This window comes from Dermatophagoides farinae, chromosome 2, assembly GCF_024713945.1.
Source record: "Dermatophagoides farinae isolate YC_2012a chromosome 2, ASM2471394v1, whole genome shotgun sequence".
NCBI classification, from domain to species: domain Eukaryota; kingdom Metazoa; phylum Arthropoda; class Arachnida; order Sarcoptiformes; family Pyroglyphidae; genus Dermatophagoides; species Dermatophagoides farinae.
The window spans coordinates 2,656,186-2,679,207 of record NC_134678.1 but is presented as its reverse complement, the minus strand read 5'-3'; the positions used below and the strand labels follow the sequence as shown (position 1 = coordinate 2,679,207).

The 23,022-nt window shown below is 28.5% G+C and overlaps 1 protein-coding gene across 1 annotated transcript; it reads right to left on the bottom strand.

Annotated features, from left to right (window-relative positions):
• Positions 1-105: 105 nt before the first annotated feature.
• Positions 106-23,022, bottom strand: LOC124498739 (uncharacterized). The gene is made up of 8 exons (XM_075735537.1): positions 21,519-23,022; positions 20,885-21,328; positions 14,316-14,858; positions 9,171-9,380; positions 7,266-8,916; positions 6,008-6,351; positions 523-1,349; positions 106-426 (listed from the first exon to the last, which is right to left on the bottom strand). Exons 2-8 carry the CDS (start codon positions 21,218-21,220, stop codon positions 240-242), a joined length of 4,098 nt encoding a protein of 1,365 aa, XP_075591652.1. The 5' UTR covers positions 21,221-21,328; positions 21,519-23,022; the 3' UTR covers positions 106-239.

Genomic DNA, 23,022 nt, shown 5'->3' with positions numbered 1-23,022 from the left:
GTTTGATGTAGAAGTGTTTGTGTGTGCGTGTGTGTGTGGTAAGTATGCATGACATTCTCTCTTTTTTTGGTATATGTTGTGTAAAGAATAGATGATAGCCAAGAATTTCTTTTTTTTACTGTTATATTTGTTGATCAAACATGGAGAATCGAAGTTTCGATTAGCGTTTAACGTAGTCCTGTGATGCTCAGAAAACCACTATGTATGTAGAGTTACAAAACGACAACAACAAAAAATCATCAGTTTGAAGTTTGCATTCTTCGTCGATTAGTGGTTACAAATGAAGCAGTTGTCTCAGAAACCGGTAAGAAAGCTGATTGAAAACTTGGTTTCAATTTGAATTGTTTCATATTGGAATCATGATAATGTTGGGAATGCTGCTGTTGTCTAAGTTCAATGAATAAATTTTCAGCAATTGTTGAACCCCTATTTGTGGGATATTTATTTTCGTATTCATAAAGAAAAAGAGAAAAAAAAATAATTAGAATACTGGAAAAAAGAATCTAAAATATTGAAACAAACCATCCATCTGATTGAGTTGGCTGATATAATTTTGGCTTATTTTTCGTTCTAGGTTCTTTCGTTTCAAATACATTATCGACAATATCCGATGATATCATTTTAGGACTGGGCAACATTTGTGATGAAAAATTTTGTTTATTATTAACAATTTTTGCACATTTACTATTGGTGGTAATCGTATTATGCTGTCCGTGTTGTGTTTCAATTGAAAAATCGACAGATTCAATTGATGAATCGGCTTTTTTATTATTGTTATTGAAATTCAACTGAACATTATTATTGTTCTTGATGATATTTATCGATGATTCTTTATCGGGAAACCATTGATCAATATCGGTCTCATCCAGGACTCGTTTATTTGTAGATATGAATCTATTTGTTGGTAATGCCAATGAATGATCAATGGACAATGATCCAGTATCATTATTATTATTGTTGGCCAAAATCAATGGTGGTGGTTGCTCATCATCTACATCATCACATAGAAAAGGCATACAAGATTGATCAAGCGACCATTCTTGCCAGCAATCAATTTGGGCAATAGTTGATAAACTTCCGGTTGGACTAGATCCAAAATCAACAGGATATGATGACAATGATGATGATGATGATGTTGAGGAATCAATGGCATCAGCATCATCATCATCATCATCAGCAGCAGCAGCAGCAGCTATCAACAATTCAGTTACTGGTGCACGTCTACCACCATTCGTTACTATTGTAGACATTGGCTGATGTATTTTATCATCATCATCAGCATCACCATCACCATTATCATTATTTTTTTCACACTCAATTTGATTCTTTTCCATTAATTCGGCAATTTCCTATGAAATAATGAAAGACAGAACAAAAAATCGAAACAAGCAAAAAAAAAAGAAAGAAAGAAAAAAATTATTAGTCAAATATAGCCTATTATGATGAAAAACTATTGTCATCATCATCATTATTATTATATGTTGGAATTGTTAAAAGAAATATTGAATTAGTTGTTTAATATAACTGTTGAGTATATTTAATTAGTATGTTCAATAGTGTAAATATTGTATATATATGAGTTTGTTAACCAGTTATTTATTAATGATTAAACACATATTTCATCAACTGCTAACTATTGAATCTTATACTTCCAAGCCTCTTGCTAAATATTTCAACAGGTTATGGGTCCATCCACGCAAGAGATGTCCAACATTTGTATTTTGGTCGATACAAATTTTTCATCTATGGTCTATGGTGATCATGTTAACGTTGGAAAGCAGAGTGCTTTGGAAGCACGTCGTAAAAGATTCGATTAGTTCTTGGCAGTGGCATTCGTTGTTCAAGCAGTCGATGAGGCCAATTCTTATCGTTTATCCGGCTGTGAGAATGTCAAGTAGTTGATGGAAAGATTGTTTCAGTTCCATAGCGAAAGCTCAAGCAAATCTACAGGAAGTCTTTCACAGAAATGTTCTGGAGACGTGGAATCGATGCTTAGCATGATTCGTAGATTGGATGGTAAACTGGAATCAAGAGAAGTGCTAAAGAGCATTTCAGAGTATGTCTTTGCAGACGTTGGTTTAAGAAACTAATTTGGTGACGATACATACGAAAATGATGGAATTGTTTCATCTGGCGTTTCTTCTGGCACAGGAAAAGTGGATAATCATTTAGGAAGACGACGTTGGTAACACAGTGTGTTAGCGGATTCATTGGTTGAATCTTCGTCAATGGAAATGATATCATCTGATGATTTTGGCATGTGATCAAAACGGTTGTTTTTGATGGTGATTACGAAAGAACCATTAGTTATTTGAATGGTAGAGTCACCAGGGTTGCCGATCGATCAGGCACTTGTGCAGACGTTCACAGATTAAAACCAAATGGAATTGGTAAATCAGATGTGAAAACAGAAGAAGAAGAAAGTTTAGAAAATCGTACCAAAAGTTATTTAGTTTGTGCAAAGAACAAGAGATATGAAGAAAAAGGAAGTCCGAATATTCATGAAAAAGACGAGAGAATTACTGTAATGGTAAAGGATTCATTGGTTGAATCAATGTCTTTGAATATGTTTTGGCAAGTTTGGCAATACGACATGAGCAAGTTATGGCCGTCGTTTTGTTATGATGTTTTTGTGACGTTTCAATATTTATTTCAACAGGGGGAGTGTTGGAATTGTTAAAAGAAATATTGAATTAGTTGTATAATGTAACTGTTGGGTATATTTAATTAGTATGTTCAATGGTGTAAATATTGTATATATATGAGTTTGTTAACCAGTTATTTATTAATGATTAAACACATATTCATCAACTGCTAACTATTGAATCTTATACTTCCAAGCCTCTTGCTAAATATTTCAACATTATACAAAACAAATAATGAAAAAAAACAAGACTCCATAATTAAAGAATTGAAATCAAATAGAAAAAAAATTGAAAAAAATAACAGATCACATTTACGATATATAAGAACAAATTGAATCATCAAATAATAAAGCAAAAAAAAAAAAAAAAAAACTAATGATTTTAATAGAATGGATGGATGCAGAATAAAAACGAATCAATAAATTCATTCTCAATGAACTTTATTTTATAAAGGCATCATTCACTATTAATCAATGAATGAATGAATGAACGAAAAGTTAGTTAATTCACGAAAAAAAATTATTATTATCGCTTATTCGATTACAAATTTATGAAAGATAGATTGGAGCTGTTATATAATATAGTTGGTATCTGTGTGTGGGTACAATCGAATTATTTATATACTCAAGTCAAACAAAGTCATTCATAGTTGACCGATTCCAAAAGTATGATGATTATGATGCGGCCAAGAAATTAATGTGCAAATCAAAAGAAAGAGAATCAAGAATCACATCAATTCTAGAGAGAGATAAAGATATGAAAGACAAAGTTGAAACGTTTTCATAATTTAATGATAAATTTTAATAATAATGTGTGGTTCATTTTTTCTAGCTACACAATATATATTCGAATACAATAATAATCATATTATGGAAAAAAAAGAAACAAGGATTTATACAGTAATTGTTTTCTACAAAGAAAAAAAACGCTTTTAATCATTTTCATTTCATATGTCATACTACTGTATGATTATTTGAGACAAATAATCAGAATCTATCTAACATAAAAGAGATACTGAAATGAATGAGAGAAAATTTGTTTTTTTTATGTTACAATATCAATCGCATAATTATCATGGTCATAAGATCATCAACGAAGACGATATATATTGACATAACCATTTTCCATTCATTCATTATATGAAGACTTGATGATGATGTAATATTCGAGATGACAATTCATTGTTTTCTATTTTGTTAAGAATTTAATCACCAAAAATAGTCAATTTGATGAACATGAACATGAGAAAAAAAATGGCCAAATTTGTAATAATAAAGTGGAAACATAAATACCAAAACTAAAAGAGGTCTTATTTTTTTTTGTGGGCGAGGGGTGATGAAAACGAAAATAAAATAAATGCGAAACATTATTTTGTCAAACTTTGTTGTATATTTATATTGATAATAACAATACTGATGTTGACAACAACGATAATAATAAATAATTAAATGGTAACGAAAGAAGAAGATAAGCGAACCAAAGAAAAAACAAAACAAAAAAAATCCATATATCCAATATGATGATGAAGATACTGATGACAATAAAACAATCTGATCACAATTTAGCCTTCTTAATGATTAATTGACTCATCATTAAAACTGATAATTTATTTATTTATTTTTTCTTTCTATTTTTCATTTATCCATGTTCAGTTTATGGTTATGGTTTTCGTTTTTGTTTACATCTTCTTGATCTTGTTATATGCCAGATTTGATTTCATGACAAAAACAAAGGTGAAAAAAAAGGTTTAATGATGCTCTGGTTGTTTTTTGTTTTTTTTTCATACTGAAATTTTCTATACAAACAATAAATGAATGAATCAATAAAATGATTGATGTGGACAGTTAGTATATATATTTTTATTATTATTATTATTATTATTTCATCTTGACAACATTTTAATAGCATAGAGGAAAAATGGGGCCAAATTGACAGCAAATGGATATATAATGATATTAAAGTCTTAGTGTTTGGTCCGTATATATATATTATATATGGATGAATGGATGGTTGGATATATTGAAATGGATAGTGAAGGCCAATCGGTGGCAATATATATTCGATATATATACATTAATATGGATCGAATATAATAGTAGACTATCAATTTTGAAGCAACAAAAAAAAAGAATGAAAGTTTTCTTTCTTTTTTTTGGCTGTTCCAGGAAGAGCAAGCTATTTTTTCCCCTTGTACACACACACACAAACAAATTGTTTGAATCGGCGCTATAGTCAAATAGGATAAAAAAATGTGTAAAATTATTAAAAAAACAACAACAACAACAACAAAAAATTGTCTGAAAAAATATATCAATTTTATGATGATAATGATAATAATTTGAAAAAAAACAATAAAAAAGATGAATTAATGAACGCGAGACATAACTAATGAACAAACAAACAAAAAATAAAACCTCAAAGCAAATCTCCAAAGTAATTAAGTTAATTAATATTGATGAAAATCTTCAATTGTAAATGTGATGTGAACAATAACAACAACAACAACAACAGCTGCAACTGATGCTAAAACTGCAATGATAGAATATCGGTAGTTTTTTTTCTTTTCTCGCAAAAACAATGATAATAATAATGACAACGCGCAACAACAACAATGACCAACAACAAAACCGCGGCCATTGGTCACCAATGGTTATTCTTGGTGTTGGTTTTTTTGTTGTTAGAATCTTCTTCTTTTTTTTGAATTCCTATTCAATTTATATTTGTGGTGTGTGTATGTATGTCTCTTTTTTTTTATTTTTCATTTCATCTAATTCTTCAAGTGTTCTATATCCACAGCAAAAAAAAAAAATAATACAGAGAAAGATAGTAGATTCTATATGCCAAACGGAAAAATGAGAATGAAAATTATCTATTGTCATAATAAATCATTTGTTCTTCATTTGTTTCTATCTATGAGTATACGAAATACGATTGTCATATTGTTACAATTGTATATTTATATCTATTTTATATTTACAATCATAGACCATGGTTTGGTCAAAGAATAAGAAAAAAAAGTTGCGAATATAAAAATTGGCAGCCAAAAAAAAAGAAGAAAAGAAAATCTTCTTCGTAATATGAAAAAAAAATCCACTAGAATTCCTCTACGCTTGAATACATTCTATGAAATGAAATCAAATAATTTTAAATGGAAATAATTCAAACAAACCCAGAAATAACAAACAAAAATAGAGTGAAAGCAAAACACTCGAACACAAAAACACATCACTCAAACGGAATTAAACTCAGAAATGATTTGGTCAGTAAATAAATCATTAAAACAATGTGTCAACACTATACACAAGATACAATTATAATGATAATCATCATTCTAATATATGAATGAAATGAACAAAACAAACCTGATTAAATTCTTCCACAGAATTGGATGATATAAACATATTATTTGCATTCATTGGTTTAGTATGATGCGATAATTGTTGTTGCATATGACGATTATGAGAATGAAAAAGATGGTGATGATTATGATGATCAGAATCCATTGGTTGTTGTTGATGATAGGCGCCAAAAAATCCAAATAATTGTTGATTTGTTTTTTGTATTGGTTTTGGTATTGAAATTGGCATCGATTTCTGTATCATCATTGTATTATCATCACCATCTAAATCATTTCCATCTGACAACTTGTGATTATCGTCATCATCATCATATTTAACAATTCGTTCATTTGCAATGGATACGGATTCTGTTAATAAGGATAAAAATAATTATTAATTTCAATAATGTTAAAAAAAATTGAAAAACATTCGAGGAAAACGAAATTCTATACAATATTCTTTTGTTCATCATCATTGTCACTAAAATCTATCCATATATGCAGAATAGTTCCAACAGGAAAAGAAAAAAAATAAACAGGAAAGAATTAGGTTTCATGTGAAAAAGCTATTATTATCATTATTTGTATGTTTTATATATTATGGTATTAATAATAATAATAATAATATATTAGCCATTTGTATATGTTTTTTTTTCGTTGTTGTTGTTGTTGTTGGAGCTCAACATGATACTTTACATGCTGTTACAAACACATTAAAAACATGAACATGGAATAACGTTAAGAATAAAAAAAAATGATACATACATTCGATACAAAATATACAAGAATATAGAGAAACATTGCTTGCACATTTGACAATGTCCAATATACAGATGAAGATTGAACATTGTTTTATTGTTGTCATTGTTGTTCATGTTCATTGGTCGTTCAATTATAATATTATGTGCGTGTTTGTATTTTTCTATCTTCATCTATCTACAGCCCTTCCCAAACTGTGGTCTGCGACCTAGAATCGGCCAGCGATAACAAATTTAAAATTTTTTTTTTTTTGCTTAATTAAAATTTGAATTTCTCTTGACCGAAATGTCCAATCACTAATTTATATTATTTTTGTTTTTTTGTTAAAAAAATGATAAAAAAATTTTTACTGCTAACACTGATCACCGACCGAAAAAAAGTTTTTAAAACGCTGTTCTATGAGATCAAAGCTTTTTTTCCCATAATTTGTAATTTAATAAATTGATGACAAGCTTCTCAATGGAGACAAATAAAGGAAAGGAGATAAATGGAAAAAAATGAAGCCATTCACAAACAACACATACCTTGTTTAGAATAATTAATTGAATTGTCATTTTGTCCAAAATGGTAATGGCCATTTTTTGTACCATTCATAATGTTGTCTGATGATTCGATTTTGTTGCAAATATTTCCATCATATGAATTTTGTTGTCGTTGATGCCATGCAGAAAGTATTGTTGATGTTGATCTATCATGAGTACGTGTTACGCTTGACTTGTTGGCCAATGTTTTTATTGTTGTTGATGATGATGATGGTGATGATGATAATAAAACCCTATCCATCGATGTATTGGCTATTTTGTCGCCACTCAATTTGGATAACAATGAATAGTTTGAGTCATAAAAACGATTGCCATTATCATTTGGCTGCTGTATTGAATGTAATATTGGTTTCTTACAAATCGATGATGATGCACCATTGTTCATAAAATCATCATCAGCATTATTATTATTATTCTGTTGTATTGATGCAATGTTGTTTGTGGACATCATCATCAGAAATTCGGTTCCACATTTTCTAGCCAAATTGACAACATTATTATTTGATGAATAATTCCATACTCGATTCGAATCATCATTATTGTAGATATTTTCATTATAATTATTGTTGTTGTTTAAATTCATTGTAATCAACTTTGGCCTAAGTTGATCAATTTTTTGTAAATTAAATAAATTTGGATCATTTTCTTGATTGTCAACAACATCATCAACAATAACTCTATTCGTTGGATTTGTTGAATTTATTTGATGACTATTGGACAATACATGACAACTTGATTCATTGTCATCATTCATAGTATTGTGGTTGAAACTATCACGATGATTATTATTATCGGAATGATCAATATCTATTGTTGAAGCTGGGAAATCACTAACGACACGTGGTTCTTTATCATATTCAATATGATCATGTTGATAATCATTATTGTCACGATTATGACTATTTCCATTCGATACGACGACAACGGCAACATCAGCATTCTTGTTTGAATCATTGTTTTGTCTATGATAATTCTTTTTCTCATGCACATGACTAGCGTTATTACTATTATTGGTCATTGTTAGTCCAACAAAATTTAATCTTGATAAATTAGTGTTGTTGTTGTTCGATGGTAATTTAGCAATAGTAAAAAGTTGTTGTTGTTGTTGTTTCTGCTGCTGCTGCTGACTATTAAAATGATTCCAATGACGTTGTATAAAAGTTTCATTGATTGTCATTGCTTTTTGTCGTTGTAGTTGATATTGATGAATCAAATCGTTTTTTCCATTACCATTGTCATAGTCATAATCATTATCATTAATATTATCAAAAGCATTGGTTGATTGATGCTCATTATGATTAAATGTACGATCAACGTATTCTTCTATAGACGATCGTTGTAGACCGCAATTTTGTTGTCGGTGACGATTATTCGATTTGCAAACATCACTACTACAAATTCTATAAATCGCATTACTGTTATAATCATCATCATCATCATCATCATCAGCAAAAACATGACTATCGTCGTCGTCCATTAAACCATTTCCACCATCCGTATTACTAAAAGCAAAACAATTTCGATGATTCAATTTTGCATTCAATTCTGGTTGGATATTATCAGGAATCTCATCATCGTACATGGTGTCGTTATTACTGATCAATGTTATACGATGACAATGTTGATTTGAATTCTTTTTACAGTATTATAATAATAGAAGAATGGAACAGTAGTAAAAGTAATGACCATACGCACACACAGAGTCATGATAATAATGGTGATGACGGCATTTGATGATTATGATGATTTATACATATATAAATTTGAAATAGAAAACAGGAAAAGAAATGAAAAAAAGCAGGACATTAGTAAGTCAAATATAAAACGAAAATACAACAACAACAACAACAACAACAACAAAAATCGAAAATCAAATCGAAAACTAACCAATTTAGTTTTTGTCGCCAGCATAGTTGTCGTATGATGATGATCATCATCACTAACACCAGGCATTCGTATGTCTTTTAGCTCATCATCATTTTCACCATGTTTCATTTCATTCACATTGATTACATGTTCTATATTCACATTATTGGTATCGATAATGGAATCATAGTTAGTGGCCAAGAACTGTTTCGATGATAATTCCAATGAATTCTGTATATACAATGATCATATAAATTAGTTTTAATGATATAACAAATGGGAAAATTGAAATGGAATAAAAGAATTCAAAATGATGATGACCTCAAATGAGAGGACATAATCAGAAAAAAACGAGTAACCAGAAATCACAGGATATATAAATTTTTTTTTTAATCAAATGGATAACAAAGTTTTTTTTTGAAATTTTTCCTGGGCCATAGATTTTCACTTTTTTTTCATTCAATACTTAATCGTTTGATTAATGGGCCATATATATAAAATGAACGGTATTTTTTAACTTGAATCGGGAAAAAGAGAGATATAGGCGGCTAGGCAAAAACCCAGTGAAAAAGAGATGAGATTTTCAATCATCATTAACGACCGTGGATCAAACTAATAAAATTGGAATCAACTCTTCTTCGCGTTGCTTTTCATTTCGATTTTTTTCAAATTTCAAAATTTAGGTTTCCTATAAAGCTAATGCCCTGCTGATCCAACGATGAAAACAACGACAACAAAAATATATTATGAAAATACACACACACACACACATACACGGATTCACACTTTCGATGAAAACAAGGTCGTTGTAAACCAGATTTTTTTCAACTAAAAAAGAAAATTGAAAAAAACCAAAAAAGGAATGGCGACATAATAAGACTTGAAAGTGAAAATAGTGAAAAGTAATGAAATTTTTTCTTGAAAATTAATTGAGGATAAAGACGTTTTTCATGTCAGTTTATCTTTTGTGAAAAAGACTCTTATATTGTACTATCTGGTTATATTGTATTTACGATTTTTCTTTTTCTTAGGAATTTGAAGATAATGGCTCCATTTTATCAGCAAACAACAGCACCGTTATTTTTTTCTTTGTTCAATTTATCGTCGTCTTACAAAAGATTTACAACTTTTACAATTTCATTCATTGAAAAAGATGTGAAAAAAAATAAATTCAATAAAATTTAATCGCTAATGACCAATTATGGATAATCAATTGAATGAATCACTATTTAATGGTTGTGTGTTCACATCAACAACAAATAATTTGATTCAAAAGCAACAAATAATAATAAAACTATATTAATCCGATCTAAAACCGAAACAAAATAACAAAAAAAAGAAGAAAGAAAGAAAGTGCTAACGTAAAATCAAAAAAATTGGAAATCAAAATTCACTATTGATGAGGAATTATATGAACCAATTTAATAAATGTCAATGGCGACCAAAACACTAATACACATGGATCTATCCGATGGAAGCCACGTGAAAAAAAGTATTGAATATGCGATAAACTTTTCTTTTTTTATATATGTTTCAAATAAAGAAAAAAAATGGCTTTATTTTGAAGAAATTATTCTCAATAGGGAATACACATACTAGACACATATAAGACATTTATTCTGTTATTAATACACACACACATACATATACATTCTGCACTAAAAGAATCTTATAGTGCAATGGGTTAATGTGGTGAACAATCCAAACGTCACGTTCCAATTCTTTTAGCGCCGTTATTTTATTTCTTTTCGTCATCATAATCTATATTGATTTTGGTATATAAGTTATATAACATTATTTGCTATATATATTGTCTATCGTTATCGATAACCAGAAAAAGAAAGAGAGAAAAAAAAACTTGACCAAAACTCTATGTGTGTCTATATGCTTTGATTAAATTACTCTAATAAAGTTACTAATACATATCAACATACACACACACACACACACGCACATGGATAGAGAGTTGATAAAAATAATGGTCGAAATATTAGAGAAAAAACTATGGATCCGTCGATCCATTTATATTTTTTGGATACCATTTCCATTATTATCATCATCATCATCATCATCATTATCATCGTATATTGAGATTGTGAATATATATTGAGATTCAATCAAAATTTCATTTTTTTTCGAATCCATTTATGGTTGTTTCTGTGAAATGAGTAGTAAAAGAAAGGAAATCACAATAATAATAATAATAATAATAGAATCTAAAATGATAAAAACGTTAATAACGAGTTGGAGTAGTAGTAGTAATAGTAGTAAGTGAAGATAAAAAAAAATTATTGAAAAAGTAATGTTTGTTCATCAACTCATTCTCAATGGCAGAATAATGGTAATCAAGATAATGATGATAATGTTATAACCAGAATCAAAGAATGATTTTGAAATTAAATTAATTCACCAATACAGAATACTCGCTATTGAAAAAATCTAGACAAAAGAATCAAGAATAAAACCAAATGTTTTTTGTCAATGTCTCAATGGCCTTTAGTACATTTCTATATTTAACTTTGAATCAATATATATCAAATTATTTGGTACTTTTATTTTTCTTTTTAAAAAAAAATTTTATTTTAGTTGATTATATTACATAATAATAATATTGTTATCTGCAATATCTCTTTAGCCGCTGGTAAAATTTTATTTTATTTTATTTTTCGAAATTTCAATTGATATATCAAAACAGGATTTGACAGTCAAACAAATATTCATGTTTGAAATGGAAAAAAAGGATATACAAGTGTCCTTCACAAAAAAAAATATATTCTAACTGAAAATAGTAAGAAAATAACAATAACAATAATATATTCAAATCTCCCCTAGCGGCTCGCTTCCCCTTCCATTCAAAAAAAAAAAAAAAAAATCTTGAACAAATTTGAAACTAAAACATATTCTTCCCCATTCCATCCCATTCCAAGTGCTATAAAGCAATTCCAATTTCCAATGTAAACTATATTGTTGTATCAATATTTTCAATATATATACAACACCATCAACAATAATAAAACAAGAATAAAAATAATAATAATAATAGAATAAAAATGTAGAATTCGTAAAGTTTTTTTTCCACGTTTAATTTTATCTGTTTTGGACATCACACAACACAAGCATATTACTTAGCTCAATAGATAGATAGACAGAGAGACACAGACAGTCAGACAATAGCACATCAATTCCCTGGATATGTTTTTCTCTGTGATGTTTTATTTGGTTTTGAAGCAAAAATGAAATTGAGTAGTAAGAGTATTGAATCAATACTGCACATAAACACAAACACACACACAGGGAGAAAAACATCAGCCTAAAGCTCTGAAAGTAAAGAAGACAAAAAAAAAGAATTTGAATTGAAAAAATCGTTGAAAAAAAAGCAAAGGAAACCAAATTTTGATTCTCTTTATATTTATTTTGTACATCCATCCATCCACCCATATACATAAGCGAATCTTTTTTCTTCATTATTACTTGATTCTTTCTTGTTGTTGTTGTTGTTGTTGAAACAGATTGACATCAGAAAGCTTCTATGTATGCGTTTATCGTGTGAATATCTCTCTCTCTCTCTCTTTTGACATTCTGTTACAAAATATATTCTACAAATTTTCTTCTTCCTTTTTTTTCTTTGCTCATTTCTGTGTTCGCATTACCAATAACAGAATACAAACAACAGAATAGGAAACAACGTCAGTGATAGTTTTTTTTCTAGATAGATGACAACAATAAGAATGATCACCAATGATCATGTGGAAAAAGTGAACAAAAATAAATACCCCATTTTCCCTATGATAATACAGTTGGTATTTCTAAAAATATACAGAACAAAACCCAATAGATGTGGGTTATAATTTCTTCTCGTTCTTTTTTTTCACAATTTCAAACAAATTTCAGCAATTTCAACATTATTTTAATATATATTGAGGTAATGATCGTGAAAATAGGGTAATCAAAATTTTTAATATTACAAAATGACAAAACATTATCGTATATTTAGCAACAACAACAACAACAACAACAAGAATAAAATTGCAAAAAAAATCACAATAAGTCAAAATGTATTGTTGCTATTCTAAATCTATATTTTGTCGTTCATGTGAACACATTGTTGCTTGAAATAAAATGAATGATGATGTATGTATATGCCCTGAGCAATGATATCGTAAATTAAAAAGTTAAAGCTCTAATATAGTGGATAGTTAAAATAGGGAAGGGCTCATTTCCTCTCTATTTTTTTTTCATCCAACTTTTCCAACATGTTCATGTTCAGTATAGAGATAGAGAAAAAAAAGTAAAGGAAAGAACCTAAAAGCAATAATTCATTCTAGAAGAAGAAAATATAAAAAAAAATTGATTATGGAAAAATTTTGTTACGCCATTGGTATTATTATTATTGGACAATATGTGACAACGAACATGGTTGTTTATTTGTTGTCGTTGTTGTTGTTGTTGTTGTGTATTTTGTATATGAGTGTAGTAGTAAGTGTTTATGTACAAATTTCACCATCATCATTATCATGATGATCATTTTTAATTGCATACGCTTTCAGATATGTGTGTACAGATTCGTTTTTTTTTATCATTTCTATTATTCTGCACACAGATGAATAGATCAAGATAGATAAGAAAATGATTCCCGAAACAAGAATTCAATAGTAAAAAAAAACACAACAATAACAATGGGAAAAAAACTAGACATTTTTTTTATTTTCTTTTTTTTTTTTTTTGCCATCAGTAATAATCGACCACCAAAGGCCTCAAATAACAACACAATATGGTTGTTTCGGTCACTATGAATTGGTGACCAATTTGGTGACACATTCCAAACAATTTGGAATTTGTTTATTTTTAGATTGATGGTTTTTCTCGTTCCAATATTTTTTTTTATTATTCTTTTGTTCTGCGCATCATATTCTTTTTTTCGATTCAAGTTTTTTTTCCAGTATAATATTCTGGTATCTATGAAACCAGAATCTAATAGCATAAAGAATTAAAAATACAAATATTGTGGTGGTGTGGTTGGTGATTCTCTCCAAAATGTGGTTGAATGCACACACACATACACACACAACATACGACAAAAGTTTAAAACGAAATTGTTTGAAGCAAGAAATAGAAATTCAAGAAAATAATAAAAAAAAACTCAATTGAAAAAAAAATCGATCATACCTGCTGTTTGATAATGTTGTTGTTATTGTTATTGTTAGTGGTGGTGGTGGTGGCAGTAGTTTCAATAGATTCAATGATCTTGTGATGATCATTATTACAATCACAATTGATCAAAAATGATTTATTATTATTATTTTCATTTTTTGTCGCCATTTTTTCATCATTTTTACCATCTTTATCATCATCGAAATCATCATTGTCATTTAAGTTTTTTTGTTGTTGTTGTTGTTGTTGTTGTTGAAATGGCGACATTCCACAACGATTATGTTGATGATGATGATGATGACTGTTGTTCATTGTATGATGGTTAACAATAGGCAGCTGCTGCTGCTGCTTCTTTTCATTTGTCGTCATCGTCGTATTAGTAGAAGTAGTTGTTGTTGATGCATCTAACCGATGACAATGCTTATCATCATCATCATCATTATTATTGACCATAAGTACATGATTTTGTTGATAATGTTGGTCATTGTAGCCATTTGGATGATGATGTACAACAGAAGCAATTATTGAACATGAATTTGTTCTCCAATCTTCCGGCGTCTAGAATTGATTTTTTATTTAATTTTGAATTTTTTTTTCAAAAATAGAAAGATTCATCAAATGTAAATAAAGCGATAAATCCATCCACAACGGAAGATCACAGTGGCAATATTATTTTAATGATTAAATTTCATTTTGATTTTTATTTGGCAAAAATTCGAGAGAGAGAGAGAGAGAGAGAGAGAGAGAGAGAGAAAGAGAGAGAAAAAAAATCGAAAGAAAATGAATTAATTTTTTTCTTTTACAATTGTTGTTGTTGTTGACTTTTTTTTTGTTTCGGGGTCATTTTTTTTGAACCCAATTTTTTTGGAATGGAATTTTTTCTCTGATGGTGAATAATAAAAATCGATTCTATTGACATAATCACACACACACACACACACACACATAATGCACAAAATATTTGTCTTTCAAAATAAAAAGTTTTTTTCCACTTCCTATCCATTGAGGGTAATGTTGAATTTTTTTTTCTGTCTGTGTGTGTGTGTGTGTTTCCCAAACAAACCCTGGTTTTTTTGCATCTATTTTTGGTTTTTTTCATGATTTTATATATATATTTATTTTATATACGGAGAAATAGGAAAAAAAAACAAACATACAACATTCACGTTGAACATGGACATATATTATATACTACTTATATGTGGATAATCAGACTGAGAGAGAAAATTCATTTTTCATTCATTTCTATCATTCACAAACACACTTCCTCAATCAATTCTACATTTCTATATTTTTATATTTTTTTTTTAGCCATTTAGTTCCCAGAAAAAAGGTTATTGGAACAAGCTTATTGTCAAGATTTGTAGTGGGCAACAAAAAAAAAAAAAATAATCTTGAACAAATCTTGACAACGTTTTTTTTTTGTTCTTGTTGTTGTCATATGATTTTTTTTCTGAATAAAGAAATAAAATGACAAATATGAATGAATGGATTAGTTTTTTTTTCTGATGCAATTATTATTTGTCCACACAAAAATATACACACAATATTTCTGAAATTACGTTAGTTTATTAGAATTAGAATATTATTTTAGTTATATTATCATTAAATATTTAAAAAAAAAAACAAATCACAGTAAACAGTTGCCGAACCAACAAAAATGCTATGGAAAGTGAACGAAAAAAAAAAATCAATCAACGAAAAGCAAAATAAAAGAGGAGAAAAATTGACGGAACTAAAAAAAAAATATCAATCGATAATGATGACATCGATTTCTATTTGATTTTCATTTTCATTTTCTTCATTGTATATACATTCGTCTCATATTCATTCGAATTCTTTCTCTCTCTCTCTCTCTCTTACATACACATACAAAATGCATACATAAATGCAAAAACAAATATACAGATTGAAAATCGAAATGTAAAAGTTTGATAATAACATGTACACATTGGTCCTAAAATCATCATCATCATCATTCATTCATTCATTTAATAAATAAATAAACATAGACATCCAATGAAAATGAAATTTAAAAAAAAATGAGAAAATTCAAATAAATATGAATAAATTATCGAATGAGAAAAAAAAATTTCTTTTCTCTCTCTCTCTCTCTCTCTCTCTCTCTCTCTCTCTCTCTCTCTCTCTCTCTCTCTCTCTCTCTCTCTCTCTCTCTCTCTCTCTCTCTCTCTCTCTTTCTCTCTCTCTCTGGCTATCTCTTGGAAAAAAAATCATCAAGATCCAAAGAACAATACTAAAAGAAATTTCCAATACACACACACACACACACAAACAAACAAAACACACATATGCATATATATGAAAAATGATGATGACAATTTTCGATCTGCGTGAATGAAAACAATTTGAATAAATAAATTTGACAATTCAAAAAAAAAAAAAAAAAAACAACAACGACAACGACAACCATTTGACAATAACTACAACAATGATGATGATGATGACAACAGAATATAATGGGAAAAATATACAAGGTAATTCAATTGATAATAATAATAATAATACCGAATAACATTTTTGAATTGTTTATTTATTTGTTTTTCATTGCATTCCGTTGTTGTCATCATCACCATCGTTATTGTCATTCATTCATTTTTTTTACTATAGTATAATGCAGGCTTTATTATTATCATCGTTTTTATATGTTTTTGTTCCATTCTATCTAGTGAAAAAAAAATTCCATAGTTGATCTACTTGTTCTTTTGTCAATTCTTGTTTACACACACACATTCACTCACATTTATATTGACATTCTTTCGGGTATATTATTGGATCAAACAGAAAAGAGACAGAGAAAGAGAGAGAGAGAGAGAGAGAGAGAGAGAGAGAGAGAGAGAGAGAGAGAGAGAGAGAGAGAGAGAGAGAATAATCTCAGATCACGTAATCATTGATTGATCAGGAATTGATTCATTTATTCAGGCTAAACATATTTATACACATACACTGTATAAACAGAGAATATATAAAAAAAACGGGCCAACAAACTTTTTTCTTTTGGTTTATCATTGCATGATATAAATGCATTTTTATTCTTTCATTCTTGATTGGCCTATCTATTTATATTTATCATTTTTTTCATACTAGATCAAGATTATTATATGATAATAAAGTCATCCACATGATAATCATTGCCATTGAAATTATTATTTGATGATGATGATGATAATGGAAAAAATGATCTATATAAAAACAACAACAACAACAAAAAACCACAACGACAAAATAATAATCATCAACATAGATGGACAATTCTCACGAACACATACATACATACAGACAGACAGAAAGACATTAATGATGATCAATATTGATTCGAAATGTAACGAAAGGATTGTAAATTATTACCACTGATATAAAATATTCTATAATAGATTTATCAAAGTAAGTGATGGGCTGTGCCCCAATTGATCAAATTATTATCATCATTATCTTATTGATCTAGAATAGAATAGAATCTAATATAAATTTTAAGGAAAATATGTGGTTCTTGATTGATAGGAAAAACAAACGTTCACCACCACCCCTTCCATCAATCTAATATTTGAATCTGATTAATCAATTTATTTTTGTCTATTTTTTTTCTTGTGATTCAATATTAATTTCCATTTTCAATTTACTATTTTTATTTGTTTTTGCTTTTATTTGCTGTCAAATACTCCTCTCTCTCTCAATCTCTTTTTCTCACTTTCTGTAAAATTTGACATTTGAACAACAAAACTTGAAAAAAATGAATGTGTCCATCGCACGAACAAAAAACAAAAAAAAAAATTTCAATGGAATAACATTAACATTGATGAACGAAACAGAATCAATTGTTTGTCAATGTTGTTTCAAGACAAACAAATTCAATATATATTGAAAAATAAAATAAAATAAAAAAAAAATTCACTCGTCACACTTGAATATTATAAAAAAACACACACACACACACATACACAAATAGAAAAAAAACAAGAAACAAATGCTAAATGTTCAATAGACATTATTATTGGACAACTGATTGTTTTCGTTGCATGTTTCTGGAACAACAACAACAACAACAACTACGGCGACGATGATGATGACGAAAACGGATACACATGCACAAACGTGAACTTTTTTTTTTCATTCACTTCATTTACAAAACAGTAAATGGAATTTATTCAGTCAGTCATTTTATTTTATTTTATTTTTTTTTTCAAATTCACTTGCATTCATACAAATACATAGTCAGAATAGAGAAATAGTAAAAAAAAAAAAATTCAAACTTGTTCAACAAACATCATTGAATTCAACAACACAACAGCAGGAACAATGAAAAATGTCGACAACAACAACAACCAAAAAAAAAAAAAGTAAAAAAAATAAAAATATCTTTTCCAATAACAAGGGTCCTGAATTGGTGTGACAATCAGAATAAACGATGGATTTTTGACACAAACACGGTCGAATGATCGACCATTCACTGGTTTTTTCTTTCATTCTATTGAATCGTTTGGTTTGTTGATTATAATCATTCGACTTGGCTGAATGAATTTGAATATTTTTCTATATATTTTCTCTTCTCATCGAATACACACACACATCAAACAAGAAGCTTTGACTTCATTAGAAAAATATTCAATGATGAATACAAATATTAACGATAACATTAAAATATTAAAAAGAATGGCAAAAAAAAAAAATCTTTTTCTCCTCAATAAAAACAGAATAAAAAATTTTTAAGTGGAACTATTGTCATTTCAATTGTTTAATTATAATAATGTATGTATGTATCTGTGATGTTGTATAAGTGTATGCTTGTTGTGTGTGTGTGTTTGTGAACACTCGTTGATTTATTTACCATTATTATTTCAGAAAAAATTTTGTTTACCATAAACAACAACATTGTTGACAAGGCCAATGAACAGAAAAAATACATTGAAAAGTTGTAAAATGTTTGAATTTTTTGTTTGTTTTTTTTCACAATTTGTATTCACAATCACATATTTCTTTCACTCGTTGATGTTTGATCATTTTGTCAGCCCGGAAAAGAGGAAAAAAAGGAAATAGTGAATTCATAGAGAGAATTTCCTAAATATATCTATATTCTGTTTGGCCGTAGGGTTTATCGACAACAACAGCAACAACAACAACAACAAAAATGTTTTGATCAATTATTATTGAATTATAACTACATATTGTATATATATGTATTTGTGTTTATAAATTTTTTCTCTTCAGTTCGGTAATCAAAATTTATATAGTGAAACATTCATTATTCAAAAATGAAACACTTTAGAATACATACAGAATACATATATACTACTATGACAGAGAAATGAAATATATAAAAAAAACATTCAGATCAAATAGATTTGATCAAGAAATGAAAAGTGTGTGTATAAATTGTAACAAATTATGTGTGTTTGAAAATTAATGGGCCGCAATGTTGCTGCATATCAAAACATATAGAATCAAATTGGTATAGTGTAAAATACACCTATCTCAATAGTGTTGTTTTTTTTTTATTCCATCCTGGTTTTACTGGTACGTGTAAATATTCTTGAATGCATATTCATGCACACACATACACATACACCTACACTGTTGAGATACCCACATTTGGTTATTTATTTTCCCGAATTTTGCAATGAAAACCAAAAAAAAAAAAAAAAAAAAAAAATGAAAATGAAAATAAATTCTCATTGTCTAACAGTATTTTGAAATGATAAAAAAAAATTCTTTCCACATTCGTAATCAAGTGATCGCTGTGTCTGTTGATTTTGTTGATAGTAACCGTGATACGTAGTAGGTAAAATGTTTAGGAATTTATTTTCCTGGTTCATTCACTTTCACTCATTTTTTTCTACTGTATTTGAACGGGGTAATACAATATATATCAAGTATAATATTTGCAATAATCTAAATTGTTATTTACGAGGAATCAACGATGGAACAAAAAAAAAATAAAAAAAGATCCGACCAATAAAATATTGGTATTGGTAACAAAAATTTTCAGTACTAACAAATTCAAAAACGATAGAATTTTGTTGTTGTTATTGTTGCTGCTGCTGCTGCTGTTAAAATGGAGAAAATTCTTTCCTTTTTTTCGCATGATACATGTATATATATATAATATGAGCATACTCATTGTGAAAAAAAAGAACCTAATGCAAATACTTAATGACGATCCATTATAATCGGTCAAAAAACTAACTAGGAAAAGCAAACACACACACACACACCCGAATCGATTCGATATCGATTTAATTAATCTTCTACATTCATCAAGAAACACACACACACACACACAGAGAGAGAGAGAGAAAGAGGAAACTTTCGTTTCATCTATATATGTGTATTTTTGTGGACCATTTTATCATTATTATTATTTCGAATTATCATCATCGTAAATGAAAAAAATAACTAGATCGATACACATTTATATATTTAACCTGATTAATGTTCTAAATGTAATCGTAGAATTAAAATACCAAACAAACAAAAAAAAAATTCAACAACAAGAACAATTCCTATCCATGCAATAGCGTCATAATGATCATATAATATATAAAATTCTTTCATTTCATTTTTATTTTTACCTGTGTTGTTTGATCGATCATCGATCGTCCACAATATGTTTTATAATAATTAAAGCCATTGTTATTGTTATTGACATTATTCTCATTATTGCCATCATTGGTCATCATCATTGTTGCTGTACCATTCTTATTATCATCATTATTATCCATATTTGTTGCTGTAAATGTTGTGATCGATAATTGATGTTCATCATTCGTATCATGAATCAATGATGATACGGCTGGTATTCTTGATGATGATGATGATGACGTTGTAGTCGTTGATGATGATGATGATGTTGATAACATTGAAACATTGAATAATGAATCAAAACTTGATGATCGTCGAAGTTTCATCGTTTTATAAATATTAAATCCAAATGAATAAAACGTGTTGTTGTCGTTATGAAATTCGATACAAATATGAATGAATCAATTCAATATTGTATGAAGAAAAAATTTGGGCTGTATAATGAGCAAAAAAAATGAAATTTTGAAAAAAAAGAGTTAAGTAAGTGACAAATACAAGCACACATAACAAGAAAAATATATAGAGGGGAAAAAGAGAAGAATTATCAGTCATTTCAATCGGGTTATTCAAGCAAACCACCTTTATTTTACAAACAAACTAACGAGTAAATGAACCAGAACTTACCGGTTATATATCGTCGAGAAAATATAAAAAAAACAACAAAAACAACAAAAACGAAAATGGGCGATGATGATGATGATGAAATATTGTGTGTGAACAACAAGAAAAAAAATGGATAATAATAATAATAAACACACACACACACAGTCAGAGAGATATTAGATAGTCGTAAAAAAAGTTTTTATTTTTTTCTATATTTAATGATCATGACGATGATGATGATGATAATTTGGAAAAAAGGTTTGTCAACAAATCTTGTCGATAGGACATATATTTTCATAAAAAAAATCGTAACCGGAATCCGTTGTTGTTTGCGAGAGAAAATTAATTGATTAACTTCATATATATGTATGAAATTGGAATCTGCTTGAATCAAATTTTTCTCTGTGTGTGTGTGTTTCACTAAATTGACTGATACAATAAATGGACATTAATGATATTGGAATTTAATTCACACAAAACAAAAGTATGTATGTTTTGAAATTCGGAATCTTTGATTTGGTTGAATTCAATACATGGATTTTCACAAAATAAATTTATATATGTTGGGTGTATGTCTATGTCACGCATTTACATCCAAAAGAAAGTAAGTGAGAGTGAGAGGTATTGACAACATCACAGAGGATTTGATTGTAAATTATGCATCAATATATATGATAATTATGTTTTGAGGTAAATTCTATCAATTATTTTTTAAATCATTCTCTGTATCTGGTTTGAGATTCTGCAATAAATAGCATGTGTGTGTGTGTGTGTGGATGGAGGGATGGGTGTGTCCACGTACATTATTTTTAGGATAAAGATGTATGTAAAATATGGCCAATGATTTTATATTATATAAATGTTTATGTGAAAAACTTTATGGATTTTTTGAACAAATGATCAATTTACAAAGAAATGTCCAATGTTTTTTTTTCTTTGAAAATTCATTGAAAATCATTGAAACATTGTTATCATTCCGGATGTGTCGTCGATGTTTTTGTGTGTGTATGTGTTTGTGATCATAATCATCGGTATCTGTATTTTTGTATATAAGATGTGTATGAAGATGATGATGGTTGTCGTATGGATGATGTTGAAGTTGTTGATGAAAATAAAAACACAGTGGAACCATAGAAAGACATTGTTGGTTATAATAGATGATGACGAAGATGATGAAGAATAAAAAATGTGCGTGCGTTTTTTTTGTGTATATGTGTGTATGTATGTATTGATGCCGATTGAATGAATGGCGGCCAATGTAAATGTATACAATGTATATTATCCACATATACATCGAGTTTCAGGAACAGACATCATCCACATCCATTCATTCAGTTATTGTAATTTTAAAAATGGTCCACACATGCGCACACACATAAATACACACAAATATTTGGAATCATGAACAGAAGAAAAAAATTGAATCCAAATTCTCTATGATCAATAGGAACTTCTGGAACTTTTTTCCCCATTCTCTTTCATCTCAAATCGCTCTTTTCCAATTCTGTTTAGCTCTTTCTCTATC